General features: G+C 35.5%; 2 protein-coding genes across 3 annotated transcripts; one reads left to right on the top strand and one right to left on the bottom strand.

The window, feature by feature from the left end:
* Positions 1–5272: 5272 nt before the first annotated feature.
* LOC117683197 (tripartite motif-containing protein 43C) lies at positions 5273–10953 on the bottom strand. Its single transcript, XM_066083067.1, has 2 exons — positions 10369–10953; positions 5273–7321 (listed from the first exon to the last, which is right to left on the bottom strand). The coding sequence occupies exon 2, from the start codon at positions 7296–7298 to the stop codon at positions 5637–5639; it is 1662 nt and encodes a 553-aa protein (XP_065939139.1). The 5' UTR covers positions 7299–7321; positions 10369–10953; the 3' UTR covers positions 5273–5636.
* A 1744-nt stretch (positions 10954–12697) lies between these two features.
* LOC117682312 (ankyrin repeat domain-containing protein 16-like) lies at positions 12698–19517 on the top strand. 2 transcript variants are annotated; one of them, XM_066083086.1, is made up of 7 exons: positions 12698–13103; positions 14481–14603; positions 15380–15477; positions 15872–16023; positions 17070–17228; positions 17384–17453; positions 18687–19517. In XM_066083086.1, exons 1-7 carry the CDS (start codon positions 12808–12810, stop codon positions 18833–18835), a joined length of 1047 nt encoding a protein of 348 aa, XP_065939158.1. In that variant the 5' UTR covers positions 12698–12807; the 3' UTR covers positions 18836–19517. The 2 variants fall into 2 exon arrangements, with proteins under 2 accessions (XP_065939158.1, XP_065939157.1); XM_066083085.1 differs by having other exon boundaries at positions 12700–13103; positions 17384–17462.
* The last annotated feature ends 723 nt before the right edge of the window (positions 19518–20240 follow it).

Genomic DNA, 20240 nt, shown 5'->3' with positions numbered 1-20240 from the left:
TTAGGTTTATGATAATTTCAGCATACATGCACCTGGTATATATACTGTTGGCAGGATATCTAAGCATCAGGGGGCTGCTCTCCTCGATCAACTTTTTTTCGCAAAGGATATTTTTCGTGAGACATCACCCACACCCACATCCACATCCCCTCCCCCCTACCCCCACCAAATCATATTTTTAGGAGGATACAACATAGTGATATGGAGAATTGATATTAGAATTAAAGGTTGATACTGCGCATTCCCTCCACGGAATGGTATCTTAAATGAAGAATATTTTTTTTAGCTTAAAAATTTATTCTTTGTAAGATTTTGGATCAGCCCCCTCCCTGAAAAATCCATTACTTTCTGTTGTAAATCATGTCCGTGAAAATGTTTAAGGGGGTTGGGTGGAGTTTCGTGTTGAAACGTAGCTAAAAATAGTTTCTAAGCAATAATCAGGAAATTGATGTACAAATCTAGATTTGAAAGTTTAAAAGTTTGGGAGGATTACAGTGAGGCTACAGTATGGCTATAGTCGGAAATCTAATTTAAAATAGTTACGTAGATGTTGCAATTTAGTTTGTTTGAATTGAACAAAACCAAGAAAAAAAAATTAAAATCAATTATGACTACATTAAAGTGAAAATAAATTCATTGAAATGTTTTAACCAAAAATATAACAGCCTGTATATTTGTGCTTACCCAGTATTTACAAAAAAAATATATAATAATGTAAATAACTGATGTACATTCTTCTATATTTATTTGTTTATGCTTCTAATTTGTTTCAGGTTATTATAAAAGTATATATACGCAAGTTTGGAGAGAGAGAGAGAGAGAGAGAGAGAGAGAGAGATTATGATATACTAATGGAGACAGTTGAACCATTTGAAGTTTTTATTGCTATCGGTATAAAATATTGTAAAAATAAAATGAATACAATGTGTGTATACAATGTCCACATTCATGCTACATCTTATTGCTAAATCTTATTGTTTATACATGTAATTGCATGTAATTCGGGTAACCATCCAGTATGCTCTAAATCTTTGGTAATGTTGATGGTGTAAAATTCCAATGGCAATAAAATTCAAGATCCGATATACATGTACTAATCTATTAGAGATTATAGAAAGTCAATTTCCTCTAATTTTCCAAAATGTTGATTTCAGTTCGTCAACTTACCATTTAAGCCACGTACACTTGAATTTAATATACTATATTCCCTTTACAGTAGGCCTATATATATGTAAACACAATTTACAATGTTTACAATTTACAATCGTGTGTGGAAGCATGCTCGGGTGGTGTAGATTCCAGTTTAATTATGTTCACCGGGAGTAGGATGGGGCTACAAGGGGGGGGGCGTTTGGTGTTTTTTTTCATAAGAATTTTTAGAGAAAAATCTTTAAAAATCTTCTTGTGTGGAAGCATTCTCAGGTGGTGTAGATTCATGTATTCCAAAGCCATTACCTCGACGCGCTGAACTATCCTTATTAATTTGCAACTCCGGATCCTTAATTGGCCATTGCCCCTTGGGTTGCATCAGCTTCCGCCAAAAATGTGGACGCTCATTCCAAGAACAAGGTACCAGCCGGACGGCAGCTAGGGTCCTTCCTCTACGTCTACTCAATTGCTTGACACTTCTGGTGGTCTTTGCTCTTGCCTTGGTGGAACTGGCCATGGCGTTTTTCTTTGTTTGTATGGGAGGCATAACATTTGTCTTGGAGTCTAAAAACAATTCTTTTCAGTGCAGAAAACGCCGGGAATGGCTGCTTGAGTAAGAGGAGAAACCCACCATGTGCGCCCCTTTTTAATATTGCAGTAACTGGCGAAAAGTTACTAAAAACCTCGCCTCTTATTTTTTCGAAAATCAATTAAGTGCGTTTAATTTACAATTGCATTAAACGATCTTTTTGAAGATAGTGGTAGTAATTAGATATTTAAGGTAGAAAAAACCATCTTTAGGTAAGCATCAAAATTTAAGAAGAAACAAAGTACTGAAGAACTGACGGGAGTTGATTTTGTCGATGTTTATTTATTTTAAAATCATTGATATGTTATTTTGCATGACAAGTACATGTATACGTAGTTTCTAATTTGAATTATGCATATTTTTATTATATGAATTTTTTCGACTAGAATGTCGAGAAACCTCCATATGAATCATGTTAAATAATATTTAAAGATAAAATTAATTCAATCAAACTATGTATCAGTGGTAGAAATATTTCTCGAAAATTGTATGGATCCAAGCAATAAAGCTGACACCGTAAATCTCCGACAAGGGTTTACGGAAACAGCCGAGCGTCGAGTTGAACGAGACTATATTGAACTCTGGCGTAGGAATACATACGACTACAAAAATATTTAAATTGTTCGTACCATTTAAAATCTGACTATTTTTAAGGTATTTGTCAATAAGTTTCCTTGAAAAACAATGCTTTAGCATACATTACATCGAATTCATCAATTATTTTCAAGAACTAAGTCTTGTCAGGAGCAATGATTTATGCTGAGGTCCAAACACTGTTTCACTTTCGGTTTGTCCGAGTGACTGCATAGGAGAGTTGATTACAAATCAACTCCCAAAAAATCATATGTCCCAGAGAAAGAGGGGTTCAAATCCCGGAACCCCCTCCCCTCTCCTCTAGATCAGCTAATGCAATATACCTAGGGTAATACATGTATATATATTAGGTACATAGGTGTATTATGGCAAACTGTGTGTGTCTTGACGTCATGTTTTAGACTTCATCGTGCATCGTTGCGACAAAATATTCTGCTTGGGATAACAATATAATAAATGTTTTTTGCATAAACTAAGGTGTTGAGCATGCCTGTCGTGGAAAATATAAAACAGACAGCAACATTGTCTACGTTTATTTTTGAATTGACTCTCGTATATTTTGTGGATGCAGTTAAGGAAAGCATATCCTGGCATATATAGGGCGCACGTGTCATCTCAATATCCCTGCAGACTATTAAAATTGTTGAATACTTTTTTGAATGCTGGATTTGTCGAATATCGAATTCAGATCCAAAAAAGGCAGCTTTCGGAAATAAACTAAGTTAATTTTTAAATGATTTTTTTCCGTACTTGGAGGAGGGGTGGCAGTTTGGAAAAGATTCCCAGGGTCTAACACGTGGGGTATTTCGAGTCAATTTACCCAGCAAATGTCTGATATTTGTCTAAAATTATTAAACGAGGAAAGATGTGGACATGGTTTGCATTTATCATATAAAGTTTTGTACAACTTTTCATTTATTGAAGCTCTTGTTGATTTTTTCATCCTTTTATTGTAGATTACATTTAAGTATATGCGAGTTTATATCACTTAAACGTAAATTTAATTTGCATGACTGATCAAAGAGAGATAACTCCTATTACATACATTTTAATAAAAGTTTTATCAAATTGATTAATCAGAGCACTTTGGTTTTTTGTTTTGTTGAAATAAAAATCAGGCACGTAGCATCGGGGGGGGGGGGGGCTGCCCCCCCCCCCCCCCACTTTTTCTCGCAGCAAGGATTTTTTAAAAATTCACATATAAAAATTTGAATAATTATGGAGTTGCCCCCCCCCCCCCCCCACACTTTTTTGGAAGTATGTAAAAAATTTATAAGAGAATAAGGAAATGAGGAGTGAAATTGATATACTACGGTTAATAGCGATTATTGTATCAAATATTACTTTTTATGTCCGATCAAACATTTTAGCCAAAATGTCTTTTATAACAACATCTTGAATTTATTAGCATAAGACAAATGTAGCACAGAAACACTAAGAAAAAGAACGATAAACGCAGATATGAAACTGGAAAAATAAAATCAGACACGTAGCTACGGGAAGGGGGGGGGGTAAACTTATTTTGCCTACTGACATATAACTTAGAGTTACTTATATAATTCAAAAAATAAACTTGTGTCTCTACTTTTCTATCACTGTAAGAAAATATAGAAATTATATTAAAAAGCATTATAACAGTTCAAGAAGGTCGTAGTTACATCCTGTAATAAAGCCCTTATCCCCCCCCCCCCGAACCCTACGGATTAAAATTAGCGGAGTTTTCTGGGTTTTTTTTCAAGTCTTGGTCCCCTTCAACTTGGAAAAGCGATGCTACGTGCCTGATACCATATCTTACATTTCTATCAGAATTCTATTATCTAGCAAAACATCGACTTTTGTAGTCTTTTAACTTAGTACTCCAAACATATTGACACTGTTTGCGCCAAAATCCTATCTAGTACCTCATTGCCAACTATTCTATAATCTCCGCCCATACGTTGGTATAGGCTCATTTTGATTGAAAAAATAACGCAAGTCATTCAAACCCCTGTTGCAGTTACCCTGTATACATCAGAAATGTTATTTGCAGCACATTTGAACCTTTGTAGAAAAAATAAATAAGTTCGTAAATTTTGAAACATTGACTCTGGGTTTTTTTTATTTGCATTAAACGGTGAATTTTAACATTTCTGTATTTTTTCATGCGCGGATATAGAGGGAGGGTCGGTACCCCCTGAAAAACTCAATTTTCTTACTTATATAGTAAATTTGCCGAAAATATGACTCGGACCTCCTCTGGAAAAAAATATTCTGGATCCGCGCATGCATTTTACACTGAAATGAAGAGTAATTGTGCTATTTTATTCACCCTTCGTCTTACTTCTCACTGGCGTCGGAAGCAAATTGAAAGTGGGGGGGGGGGGGGAGGGGGGGCTAGACTAATCCTCAAAAATATTGAGGCCCCCCCCCCCCCGGTTCCCACGCCTATGCTTCTTGTGACCTTTGACCTCATCCACTTGTCAGCATGTTTAATCTTCATAATGTTTACTAACATCGATGACTAAAGTCTTAAAATACAATAGTTTGACAGAACACTTACTGACGTATTAACCTATTGACCCATCAACCTTTTGAACTGGAACTATACAGGGGTCATGCTATAACAATGGGCAACCTGCTTACAGGGTATGGCTAAAATAAATCATCTATCCATAACCTGAGAAGATTGCTCACTTCTTTGATGGGACCTGGCCATTGACAAAGAGGATGTTTTTTTCATTTCAGATGCAACAATCAGCATTGCTTCAAAATAGTCTTAGAATTAAATGTTACAGAGTTTAAAATTTCCAACTGATAATACAAACATTCAGACATTTTGCTCTATCCAATTAAATCTGAAAATCCAATTTATTTTTTTATATTTAACGCAAATATTTAATTTGTAATAAAACAACAAAATCCCTTTGATTAGATAATAAAAATAATTAAAACAAGATCACATAATTATATACAAATCATTTATTATACACAATGATATACTCATCCAACAGAATGACATAAATTAAATGGGTTTTTTTTCACATTCACTTGTTCTCATTCTTAATGTTCATCAAACAGAATGTTTGATTGTATTCTTTTCAACTTTTAATGACAAGCATAATTTATATATACATAATCACTGCACAAAAACAATGAGTTTGTTACGATTTACATAGAGAAACTAAACAATAGTATTGTTGCTATGTAAAGAATATATGAAGGTGTTTATCTATTAACATAAACCAATTATATAATACAGATAATTAACTGTTATACACAAACAAGTATAATATATAGTCATACATATAAACTGCTGTGTAATGTTCTAGACATATTGTATTTTCTTCACTGTAACTGTGTGGTACTCAGCCACAAAGAGGTTGTCTCTGGTGTCCACACATAAACCCCATGGACCACGAAATTGACAGTTGTCAATGTAGCGGAGGAACTGTCCGTCCTGATCCAGGATGTGGATACGCTGGTTTTTATGGGTACTGTCTGCTGTCAGGATGCGACCCTGGCTGTCTGTTGTGATGCCGTATGGATAGAATGGTTCCTTGGTAGTAGAGGGATGACCAGTGTAGGTAAACCGGAGTTTCCCGGCCTGATTGACCACCACTACTGCACGGGCTCTATTGTCTGACACACAGATATCTAGGTTCCTGTTCTCACTGATGTATTTAATGCTAGAAGATGAATAGAGAGGTTGTCCTTTGTCGTCGTACTGAATACTTTGTTTCTCTGTGGAGCCAGAGTAACACACAGCTTTTGTTTGTTTATCATCATCACTGACCATGACAACCAGGAGGTCACCAGAGGAGGTACTACAGACACCGCAAGGTCTCCACCCCTGTAGTATGATCACTGTCTGTATCTGTGTATTCTTCACTATGTTCACAGTTCTATCATAGGCATCAGTATAAACTAGATCCCCACTCCTTGTCACTACTATGTCATGTGGACCGTACCCTGACTTGGTTTGGACTGACTTCACTAGTTCCCCACGGAGGTTGTACAGTCTCATGATTTTGTCACCACCACACACCCACATCTCCTCATCACTCAGACAGGACACACTGTATAATCGTTCATACTCTGTGTTTATCTGTGTGATGATCCGTGGTACATCAATGAGCGGTCTGTCCGGGGGAGAGGACTCAGCACCGGGTGATTCCATGGTGTAGCCATGTTCTTCTGTTTTGATAGATGACGCTGACAGAGAACCAAACTGTTGATAAAGCTGTTCTTTGTTGATCTTCTGAGGGGTAAAACTTGATAAGGACACTGTGAGTTTAGGAGGCAATCTTCTGAATTCATCATTCCTGGATTTGTAGGCAGAGACACGGCTGACATCATTGGAGTCCAGTAACGTCTTTAGTTCAGTAATGGTCTGTGTGATTTCAGAAATGGTGTGTTTAATTTCATCTTCCTGTTTGTCTAAGACAGCCAGGTGTTTGGTGTCCATTTCCTCCACGTTAGATTTCATGTTTCTGATAATGGTGTTTATTTCTCTGTGCAAGTCTTCTCCATGTTTGTCGATTTCTGTTGTTAATTTCTGAGAGTTTTCATTCAGAGCAGATTTCTGGACTTGGTTAATGGATGCAATTTCTTGGTATTTAAGATAAATGGATTTCTCTAGTTCTTGTAAATCTTTTTGAATTATTTCTTTCTTCTTGTCCATGGTTTTAGTTATTTCAATAAATTGATGGCCACTGTGTTCTTCAGAGGAAAGACAAGTTGCACAAATAGGAATGTTACATTGCTCACAGTAATGTTCACATATTTCTGAGGGATGTTTTTGACACTTTGGAGTATATCCCCTCTTTTTAAATGGCAGCACTTTGTGTTCTTTGGATTGATCAGATAAATGGTCCTTCTCACAGGCTTTACACAGATATTTGTTACAAATGACACAGTACATAGGGGGGCCCGGGGTCTCACAGAGATGACACCGTAACACATCCTGAAGGCTGTACTCAGGGTCCATGGTCAGACACTTTTATTCATGTTCTGAAAAATAAAACAAAAAGTGGTTTAATTATATAAACAATAAAACTTGCATGTAATAAGTGAGATGAGTTCAGAAAAAGTCTTAACAGAAAGTTTTCTATCATCTTGCTTCAAATAATAACACAATTGTTTAAGGAGAAAATACATTATCCTTTTATTTAAACTTTATAAATTTGAAGCACTGAATCTCTTTTGAAACTCAACTTCATTATTGAAAGACAGATTTATATAAGGAATAAGGAATCATTCTTTGAGTACTGTGGTTTTATCAATATTCGTTGAATACCAATTTTCGTGGATTTCGTTGTTAAGTTGATCCACGAAATTAAATGTTCATTGAAGTTCAATTTCAACTAACCTTTTGTATTGATAGGATCATTGGCCACGAAATTACGTATCCTTGAAACTGTGGTTTTCAGAAAATCCACGAAAATTGATACCCACGAAAATTAATGAAACCACAGTATTATGAGAAGATAATTTCAGTCGGGGCGTGATCAAATCCAATAAAGCCCGAAGGGCTTTATGATAGACCGACGAAATTATCATTTCATAATATTCAAAGAATGATTCCTTATTACTTATATTTATATAATTTTAAGCCATCATACGATTATATATTTAAATATAAATAAGCAAACCCTGCTGGCGCCTCGATTTGGCGTCATTTGTATTATGGGTTATATAGTACAAAATTGATACGTAGTTTTATCACAGGCAAAGACACTGAAAAATGTAAATAAATGAATATGAGTTCTAAAAAGTGCATTAATTAATTTCATAAATAATTGCTTTTAAAACTTACTACTGCATCAAACAAATTCAAACAATCTTTACTATTAAAATATATTGTACACATATATTTGTTTGCGGTTTTTTTTTTTTTTTACTTTAATTGTTGTAAATTTTGTTATCATATTTCATTATATTAATTCTAAATAGTAGCATATTTAAAAAAAGATATATTTTTGTATAAATTTTTAAATAGAGTTTTTATTAGTTACTAATAAATATTCCATTCCTTTACAGTTCAGATTTTATTTTAATAAACAAGAGGCCAATCGGCCTTGATGGTCACCTGCATGAGTACCACATTCAAACTCGTTTAAGTCTCATATATGTATTTACTGAAGTTTCATTCTGGAGTAAAAAATATAAAATATTGTACAGACCACCTCCCTGCCTGAAATCTTTCAAAAAGGACAATGAAACCTATAACTTTTGCGAAAAACTTACAATCATAATAGAGTGCATGACCTGATATTGAAAAGATGCAAGATTCTGATATTAAATAATTTCCCCATATTTGTAAACTTTCAGGATATGCTTAATGTGCATATGTTTTCACAGATAAACTGAACTCTTTCCAAATGGTTTTACAATGTCTTAAGTTAACTTTGATAGAAGCTTCATTCTTTCTCTTTTTTAAAAATGTGAATTTGCTTATTTCTTTCATAGAAATTCCTGAGCAGAATAAAATAATAAGACAAATTTATAAGCCCACCTCAGCCATAACCCTTGCCTTACATGTATATGTAGGTGACATAATATATCATTAAAGATGACAGCTTAAAGTTTTTTTTTTAAAATATGCAGTCAGTTTTTATTTTGTGTCAGCAGATGTTTTTTTTAAACATTTATATATTAACACTAATTGACCATTTTGGCCACACCCTGCATTAAGAACCTCTACCCTATACACTAAATGAGTGTTTTGGCCCCGCCCTAGATTCAAATCCCTTGACTTGGAGACATGAAATTAAAAAAAAAATGATAGATGGCTTTTTTCCTTCTTAATGATAATGCAGTCAGCTTTTATTCAGTATCAGCAGAAGTAAAGTCTAAAAGAAGACTATTTTCTTAAACATTTAAATGCTTGAACACTATATGACTATTTTGGCCCTGCTCTAGAGTCAGAACCCCTACCTCGGCGGATATGAAATTTATGATTTTCATAGTGGGCTTCCTGGTCTAAAAAAAATTCTATACTCAGTTTTCCTTACAGGTGAGTGGGAGTAGAGAAAATAATTTTTAAACATTATATGCTTTTACACTAAACATCCACTTAGGCCCTACAGTCAAAACCCATACTCCAGGGGACATGAAATTTATAATTTTAATGATAATTACTAAGTCAGTTTTTCATACAGATGTGTGAGAGTAGAGAAGAAGAATTTAAAACACAATATGCATTAACTCTATATGGCCATATTGCTGCCTCCTCCCCCCACCTACGGGTTGAACTTCTGACCCAGGGGCCATGAGCTTCACAATTTAGGCAGAGGAGTTCATGAGTAACCATGCATTTAGTTTTTTCCCCATATGTGTTGGAGCTAGTATAAAGAAGAATATTTTCTAAGATTTAATACATTTTCACTATATGGCTATATATTGGCCCCGTTCTAGGATCCAAACTTCTGACCAGGGGTCAAGAATTTCACAATTTAGTTTTAACAAAATTAATATACCGTTTATATATACATGTATGAGATTATATAAAGAGGAAGATTTTCTAAGATGTAATACATTTTTATTATATGGTCATTTTCGCCCCACCCTAGAGTCTGAACCCTGACCCAGGGGCAATGAATTTAAAAATTTTGGTAGAGGGTGTTATGTGTACATCATAACCATGCATTTCCTTCATACATGTATGTATCGGTGTAGAAAAGATTTTTAAAATTTGTTAATTTATTGTTAATTTAATGCAGACATGCAGTGTCATGCAGGCATGACGGTCGACACACACCATATGACGACGAATGAAGACCATTTGCAATTGGTCACCTGAGTGACTCAGGTGACCTAAAAAATGCTACAGGTTGCTGTTTTTGTCCATTTTTGTTATTCAAACAAAAAATCTGTTCATATTTTCTTCATTAATTTTCAATTAAAGTAAGCTGATACATTTCAGCAATATATTCATTGATATAGAACATTTATACTCAATGGAAACAAATTAAAGATTATAAGCGTTAGATTTAAATTTTCAACAATCAGAAAATAACAGCTGACAATAATTAACGCATTTAACGAACTATACACACCTTTATAAAGGCCTTTAACTCAAAATGGCGACATATCTTTAATGTTTACCATTTGTTTACACTTCCTTGTTGATGGTTCTAACTGGCAGCCTGTAAAAATCACGTGATTGGTTTAAATAAAACTTCCGGGTAACCCCAAAACGAGATTCAATACATCATGCGCTGATCGGGATGGGGGGTGGGGGGGGGGGGTGGGGTCCGAAACATCCCCTCTTTTCGTTTTTTTTTTTTTTCATTTCTTAGTTATACATAGTGAAATTACCGAAAATATCCACAGGCGCCTGTTTTAGACAGGAGGTCTATTTTCTATACACATTAGAATACCTCCTGTATGAAACAAGCATTAAGCGCTGCCAAAAAATATCCCTCGTACCCCCCCCCCCTCCCCGGATCCGCGCATGATACTTTGTGCTACATATAGTTAATTGTTAAAGGACAGTAAAGATAATCTAATTCATCTTAGTTAAATTGAAAAGGTTAATGAGTATCATATGATAAACATGTACTAGCCGACAGACATGAAGTCTGGCTTATGAACTTCAACATAACGTTTGACATATGAATTGATGTTATAATATGTGTGTGATCGGAAGAACACTTTTGTGACTCCATCTTATGAGTTGGTAACTAAAATTAAACTCCCTGATGTGTAGGTCTCTATATCGACTTCATCACGTCTACTAGCTGTCGTCTGTTCTGTCTGTCTGTTGACTGGTCCTCTGTCTCTATATAAGAGGAACTGGGTGGTTTCGCCCTCGTTACACGCGTGCTCTGAGATGTTTCGCCCCTGATTAAATACAAGTAATAAATCATGTAAATAATTGAAGCATAGATAGGTTTATCCGATTACCTGCAATTATATCTTTAAGAATCCCTCATGTACTATCAAATTATGGATTTTTTCAAATAGACAAACCAAGAATTTAGTTTATTTTGCGACATTTTTTGGTCAATCTGAGTCGATCTTGCAATATATACATGTACCAGTAAATGTTGCAACATATAACGTTAGTTATGAATGCCCCAATCCAGGCACGTAGCATCGGGGGTGGGGGTGGGGTAGAGGGGATGCAGGAAACAGCTAAGTATGATCAATAGCAGGCACGTACATGTAGCACCAGGGGGGGGGGGGCAGCCACTTTTTCACGCAGCAAAGATTTTTCTTTTTACATTCAAAGAATTGAATTTACATGGAGTTGGCCCCCCCACTTTTCTGTGACCCTGTAAAAATTAAATTGAAAATAAAGATTTAAGTGAAAAGTATACCCCCCCCCCCCCAACGTATTAGGATTTTCAGGATTTTGGTAACACCCCCCCCTTTTTTTTTTTACCCCCCCTTTTTTTGGATGAGTCTGCTGCCCACCCCCCCCCCCACCCCCCAACACACACAAACACACACTTTCAAAAACGATGCTACGTGCCTGCAATCTAATCAAAATTATACCCTTCACGCAACCGTATTTGATAGGAGCGTGAAGGATCTAATTCTAATTAGATTGTGAATGCTCACTCATAAGTTATTTCGTCAGTTAGTCTTTATATATATATTAGATCGTTAATCTTTCATGTGCTGATCAAACAACATCCTGACATGCTATAGGCAGACATTAAATGCGGTTAAAACCTCTCGGGGCACAATATTTATAAAAATGTGATTGAATTCTTTTACTTAATAAATCGTATGATAATATATTCTTTTTGTAGTTTATACAATATATTTTATAGTGGAGCATAAATTGTGCAATTCATGACTACCATCCCCAGGGGCCATAATGTTTTGGGGTAAAAATTTTACAATTCATATTTTTTTTAACAAAATCTTCTTTGTCAACTGTTGGACAATCAGTGGATAAACAAGCACATGCTGATGATAAATGAGGAGGCTTCTACCAAGTTATGGCTACAGGGTCGGTGATTCTGATGTTGGAGGAGGGCTCCATTATAAGATAGTAATCGTTCAATAAATACTCAATATTATTCATCTTCTCTATGTACCATTTGTTTTAGCAGACAAACGAAGCACAGGGTTATTATTTTTTTTTCGAGAGGTGGACAAACATAGCCTACATTCTGTCCACTTAATTCCAAAAGAGCAGGCACGTAGTGGGGGGGGGGGGGGCAGGCAAAAAAAAAGTTGTAAAGAAGAATTTTCCCAGAAGTTTGTTTTAAACTCGCTACCCGTATCTAAAGTTGCGTAATTTTGGTAAGAATATATAGTAAAAATTAGTTGGTGTGCAACCTATAATATGTAGGACTAGGTACAAATTCTCAAATTCAGTTATAAGGAATACCGGGAAAATGGTAGCTACAGTGCTCGGTTTTTCATCAAACCGACCTATTTTTATTTCCGATAAAATTTGAAAGATTGGTGCGGCGAACTTGGTCAATACAGTGAATACTTGCATAGTTCCTTTCTCAAGAATCATACCACACTCTGTTATGACAGATGATCTTTTCAAAGCAGCTCAACATGGTGACTTAGATTACTTTAAAAACCCAGAAATTCCGCTGAATACGTCGTACGAAAAATCAGGAGACACTGCCCTGCACATTGCTGCAAGATGTGGCCATGCGGCTCTCGTGGAGCACCTGTTACTCTCCAGTGCCGATGTGGAAAAATCCAACCTTGACGGCAAGCGACCCTTACACGAGGCCGCTCAAGCGAGTCAACTGGAATGCGTCCAGATATTACTCCAGTTCGGGCCGCAGGTGGACAGCCTAAAGAGGGCTGATTGGTGAGTGTATAAACCTAGAAAGAATAATCTTACCGTGACAAGGCTACGCTCAGGTCACAGTAAAAATTCATCCCATATACTTGCAAGGTAGCAGCTGTGAAGCGGATCAGCTTCGTGTCAATTTTAAGTCCATTAAAAATAATCTGCAGGGGAAAATCATATTTTTATACATAACAAACCTTAATGAACATGCATATGTAGTTTATTCCTCAAAATATCCATTTCATGAGTCTTACCAAGGCATTTTGTTAAAATACACGTTTGAATTTGCCTGCCATTTTGTCGGAAATCGCACTCGGAATGTCTCGGATTTTATCATTAACATGGCGACCACAAACAGCGAATTTTCAAACGTGATGTTAACAGTGGCAGTGGTTTCGTTGCAAAAACAGTTAATGTGGTAATATCAGATTCTAAAAGAGCAACATTGTAGGTATTTGAGACCAATCATATGAAAATTTAGGTGAAATATAGCGCGATATAATTTTTTTATTTGCTACGAAGCGAGTATATGGGATGAATTCTATCGTTAAACCGGGTCCGTAGGACATCTGTCATTTTAACGATAGAACGTTCTATCTAGTGTAAACCCAGAGACCATGGTACCGAGTGGGTCAGAGCCCAGTAACCATGGTAATTGTTAATAGTCTGTCCCAAGATATTTATGCAGCACATTTGGACGATTTTTAATAAAAATACACATACCTGTGAAAGAAGTGCATTCGAATTGAAATAGTTGAAAGGGATAATTTCCAAGATAATTTCATCGACACATTATTATCTTTCACTCGGAAAAATTCACTGGAACAAAAACAGATTCCTTACGGAGATTTATAATGGGGATTGTTTACATCTTTTCTCCATTCGGAATACACTCGGAATACATCACATAATTTTTCAACGTTATCATACTAAATACAAAATCCTCGTAGACATCACGTTTTTTAGCATTGTATTGTATTGTATTTCGAAATTTTTTTATTCATTTGAACCCTGAGGTATTTATAAATATGAAGCAATTAAGCAAAATCTGTATTCAGGATATCTTGGGACAGACTATAGTAAAAAATCAGGGAAAATTGTGACTGATACTCATTTCCACGGTGACTGGGAACCAAGGTGATTGACTATTCAATGATTTTAGAGTAACTGTAGACGGTAAATGTGTACTCCCATGGAATGAGTCCAAGATTGGCAAATAAACTCTATCATTTTTCTCTGTGATAACTTAAACCAACTTTAAATTTATTCAATATTTGATACGTAGGGTACTAGCAAATGGTAGATAAGCATTGCCATACAAATCTGATTAAACGAACAATGTATACCCAACCCAATGTACAAGTAGTTATACAGATTGAGAATATATTATTACAGGACACCTCTTATGCTGGCCTGCACAAAGGACAGTATTGAGGTTATCCAAGAACTTCTGAAGTCTGGTGCAAATGTATCGCTGAAGAACAAAGATGGATGGACCCCATTCCACATTGCATGCAGGTTTGTAGCTCATACTACGTGTAGTTCCTCTGTGAAATGTTGACCTTCTTAAGTTCCCATATATAACAGATCATTTTACTTTCATATTGGATTGACTGTAATTTGTTCTCCCATTAGTTCTGATATATTACTAACTGCGGGTGAAGGTCTTTAGAATTACATTTGTAAACCCATGTATACTTGGATCTCAAGGCCATTTGCCCACCATTTAAAAAACTCAGGGGAGAGCTTCGCATCTTTAAATTGTTTTTTTTCACTCTGAGTGCCTTAAATAAGAAGGAAGTATTGCTATCCAAGATATACAAATTAGGTCTGTCAAAGTCAGGGATCAATCTAACTATCTCCAGCACAACTGACTAACCTGAATTAAGCTTCATGGAAATTTGGGTCTACTCGGAGTTTACTTTGGGTTTACTTAAGGTTTACTTTAGGTTTACAAGGGGATTGCTTTTAGGGTCAACTTTAAGCACTAAAGTGTGATTGAAGCAGACCCGTCTTTTATTTTACCATCTTACTGCCTGTAATTCCTGCCCCTTGTATATTCCGAATACACATGAAGCGTCTGCTTTCAGGAGTATATTTCTGATCGGAGTTTACTCTGGGTCCACTCTATTAAACTTGGAGTAAACCCACAAAGTAAACCCAGGGTTTAGTTGGGGTTTACTTTTTGTTAGGTTGGGTATGATCGATACTGTAGCTCTCAGACCAGTAGACCACTGTAGCAGTCTCTCTCTATTTTACCGTAATTTTTTCCTTAAAAATATATTTGTTTTCAGGGAAGGACACCTTGGTATTGTCCGCCTTCTCTATGATCATAACAACACTGTGATGAACACTGCCAGCAAGAACGGGAGGACCCCGCTACATACAGCAGGTCAATAAAAATAAAATGCTAAGTCATACTCTTCAACAAGGATTTTTGTGAATTATTGCGATCCCTAACACAAGTTCATTTTTCAAATTATATATACCAGTACATGTACTTGTAACAATTGATTTTAGCGAAATGTGTACTCTGAGAATGATGACGTAAATGCTATAAAACATTAATGCATTAATGATTTGTTTTAAAATGACATGGTTGCCACCTTATAGTGTCTTTCTCTACTCTATGTGTAACTACATGTAGCTCTGTAATGGGCTAAATCTGCTATATGTGTTGTATATTCCTACATGGTTGGCCTCTATGTTGTGTATTTCCTCTTTCTTTACTCTATGTGTAACTTTAGCTCTGTAGTGGGGTACACTTACTGGGTTGTATATTCCAGCTCTACATGGCTGCCACTCCGTGGTGACTTTCCTGCTGAATGTCGGCCCGTTTACTGTGGACACCACTGACAGCTCAGGAAGTACACCACTGATGGACGCCATTAAATCAGACCATGTGGAGGTCGCTCAAACTCTCATCTCAACACAAAAGGTATGGAAACATGCTAAGCTTGAACTAAATATAATGTAGCTGTACAGTTACCTTTTGAAAATTTATGCATGCACAAAAGCAGATTAACAATAGTCTTAGCTGCAGGACTGTAGCTCCCGGTCTGAAAAAATTCGGATGGACGACCTGGGAGCTACAGTGCCTCCCATAGTAAAAATCTGCAATTTACGGCGCACAAAAAATTGCGCTAGTTTTGGACTTATTAACCTTATTTTCACACAAATTCTGTAAAAAAAATTAGTACCATTAAATTCTTCAGCCAATTTACTACTGAAATCGTCACTTTACTTGCCTCAGACTTTCTCTTGAAAATGATAACCGACCTCGGAAAATGAAGTATGTTAATTTACGTCGAGATCGAGAGTCGCCATTTTTAAATGTAAACAAACTTGCACCACTTTAATTTACAGGGCTGCTGATGGTGTTTAAAAGAATATCAGAGGCAAGTGAAGTGATGATATCTGTAGTAAAATGTCCGAGGAATTTTTTGGGATCAAATATTTGTACAGAATGTGATCGTAAATGAGATTAATCGGTCCAAAACAAGCGCATTTTTTTGTGCGCAGTAAATTGCAGTTTTTTACTATGGGAGGCACTGTAGCTCCCAGGTCGTCCGTCCGAAATTTTCAGACCGGGAGCTACAGTCCTGCAGCTACGATAGTCTTAGACCTTTTTGGATAAATGAGATCATCTCGCAAAATTTATACAGACAGTGCAAATTCCATCTATTCACATTTTTAAGTTGATGTGATCGTGACTGTTTCATGATTTTAACGAGGTTAAAAAGAATAACATAAAAACACTTGTCAGCCACTGACCATCTTAATATATAAGTTTGATGTCTGTATACCAACACATCTATTCAACTAGTGACCATTAATACTTAATGATAACTCACCAAATTATATCAAGTAAAAGAACTTGAAGTATTTTTTTGGCCTTGTATCTTATACAGCTATGTCATCATTATGTTTGGTTTGACACAGTGACCTGTGTTGTCATTTTGTTGTGTGTTTATGGTTTGACAGGGTGACCTGTGTCGTGAGGACAATGCCGGCCTGGGACCCCTTCACCTGGCTGCCCAGGGGGGATGTCTGAAGTCGGTGAAATTCCTGGTGGAAAGCTTAAAGGTCGATGTCAACTCAAGGTCATCAAAAGGGTTCACGCCACTGTTTGTTGCAGCCAAGGTACTAATTAGTGTTACAATACTGAACTCTCTAAAGCCATTGAGATTGCTTGCAAGGAACAAAAATTAAATTGAAAGTCAAAATAAAGTAAGGAGAGGTGGAGTAAGGGTTAGGGAACATTAATACAATTCAAACTACTTTTATTTTGTTTCAAGGAAGGACAACTCGGTGTAATTTCCTACTTGGTGTGTGCCGGAGCTGATGTCAACGTCACCGATACGAAAGGTAGAACAGGTACATGGTCAACAAAGCAAGGTTTTCTACAGAATTATTTCATATTTACAGGCTTCTAAAACAATATTAAGACATGCAATTCATATATCTATACTTTTATATGTATACATTGATTATCTCAATTCTTTAAGGTAGGTTCCTACTCAGGATTTTTGTGGTTAAAGTAAGGTTTTTTTTCATTAATCAAGTAGAATAATACCTTATGTAATAAAAAAGCCCAAAAAATACATGCCTTAACTATTTACTTTTATCACTAGAGTCTCCAGAAGATGAATACCCCCTTCTTCGATCACATGATTTCAACCAAAATCATTAATTGGCTAATATTAAAAAAAATATCAAAGCAAAACAAAGATTCAAATGTTTTAATTAATCATTAAATATATAAGAAAGTAATAACAAGTGTGATTATCATTATTTGATTGATTAGAATTGAATTTTAAAATGAAATGTTACAAAACTGCTATTTCAACATTTTTACATAATTTCACATTTTTTAACTTATCTTAAAAATTTTATGGTTAAACACCATTTTTTAAACTTTAAAATATTAGATTTATGTCTACTGCAACTAAAAAGCAAAAAAAAATATAGTACTTCACATGCTTCTTTTTTTTCTACGACCTTTAGAACACATATACCCCCTTATCAAATGCAGCTAAAAAAGTGTAACGAACACAATTTAAAAATACATCAGAAAACAGCATTTTATTTCTTTGCTTAGATAAACCCTAAAATTCTTCTTTTAAAACTACATGTATTGAGTACAAATTAATTTTTTGGATAAACAGTACCTTTCCGTTGTATATATAGACACAAACATACTAAAATCTCAGTACAAAAATTCACGATTTCCAACTATTGGACTCAATAAGATCAAAACCTTTATCTACTTGTAGACATTATTTACACTTGACTGCTTCTATCAAACTCAGAATTATCAATTAAACATTAAAAATTAGGGCAAAAAACGGTAAATCCGAATAAATATCGTTTTCGATTTTAAAGCTTATTATATCTGCTAAATTGATGACCTTCTGAGTAGGGACCCACCTTAAGCAGTAAACTTTCAATAACATTATACGTTTTTAGTAACATCATATTTTACTTCATGTGTTTATATGAAATACCTGTAATTTGTAATTGTTTAATGTCATGTGAAGCACTACTCAATACACAACTGTTGAGAGCATTTTGGTCAGTTTGTACACTTCTTCCTTGCAGCATTACACATTGCAGCTGGTGGTCAGCATTCAGAGACTTGTAGATATCTGTTGGAGAATGGAGCTGTCATCAGGGCAGATAACTCCGGCCTCACACCGGGCATGTTGGCTAGGAAACCAGATGTCTGCAGTCTGTTTCAGGAAGTATGATCCCCGCCCATAGCAAGGATGAATTAGATCCCTGCCCATAGCACGACAGAATGTTGAAAATCTGATTTACACCAAAGCTTGTAGCAGACAGCATTTACTACTGGAAGAAAACCATAGAGATGCAGTTCAAAGTTTGGTCTTCATTGATGTTCTGCAAAGATGTGTAAACATGTACTACATATTTTTTAAATGGGAGACATTTTTTTCTAAATCAACAGGAAAATCTGAATTAGGAGGAATTTTAGACCATACAGTTGCTGTTGAACTAGAATTTTGTGGATATTGATGCTCTGTTCAGATACTGCAACTTTATAAGGATAAACAGCATTGTTAGACATCCTTCATGAACCAGAAAACCTCAGTTTAATTCAAAGTTAATTACTGAATGCCTTTGAATACCCCATACACAGTGTTAGACTACAGACAAAATTCCTTCTCTTATTACATTGAGTCTGTTGGGGTTTTGTTTTCAATGTATTCTATATTTATGTTAACTTTATACATGTACATGTGCATCGATTTTTTTTTATGAATAAACGTGAAAAAATTGATAGCTTGTAGCAATATTTTTTGTAGAAAAATTGATTGCTTAACTTGTTTAATACATGCACTGTTAATATTTATGCTAGTTGACAGATTAGAAAATATTCAGTATTAAAAACAAAAAACTTGAAAACCAAGCTTTATAATTCTGCTAGGTATATTATATATAATTTAAATAAAAAAAACAACTCTTTGCTTTGGAATTTATTGATAATTAATATACTGTGAAATTATTAGAATTCCTGGTGGCCCAATTTTCGTGATTTTCGTGGGTAGCCCTCCACCACGAATTTACGTCCTCCATGAAAACAAGATTTGAAAGAGTTATTAAAACTGAAAACTAACACATCCACGAAATTACATCCCCACAAATAAGCAAAAAACCTACAATCCACGAAAATTGGCCCCCACGAATTTAAATGATTCCACAGTATCATGTTATACTAGTATATTCTTTATCATCAATCATCAAATAGTGTCTTATCAAAGGGCAGATAACCCTGACAAGATTGTGATCCACAGTTACATTGTATTAAACCACTTTCTTTTTTATCAATGTCAGAATAAACTGTTCTCTCTTCTCCTGAGGAAAGTCCATAATGAAAGGTCAACTCTTCTCCTGAGCTTATTTTCCTATTTGCAAACAAACAAAGTAATGGAATTTCAGTATCAACCCGTACTGGGAGCATTGTTAGGTTAGGATCACAGCTGTGGTTGAGGAATCGCCCGACATTGCCAAAGTTTCTAGGATCTACATGAGTTTTTATCACACCACTCTTGCAATGTTCGTTAACGGTTATAATATAATTCATGTCTTCTTTCCGTTGAGCTAGGCTCCGTTTCCTAGCCTCGTCACTTGAGA

This window comes from Magallana gigas, chromosome 4 (genome assembly GCF_963853765.1).
Source record: "Magallana gigas chromosome 4, xbMagGiga1.1, whole genome shotgun sequence".
NCBI lineage: Eukaryota > Metazoa > Mollusca > Bivalvia > Ostreida > Ostreidae > Magallana > Magallana gigas.
Note: the sequence above shows the minus strand (reverse complement) of the source record. Positions and strands in the feature narration are given on the sequence as shown.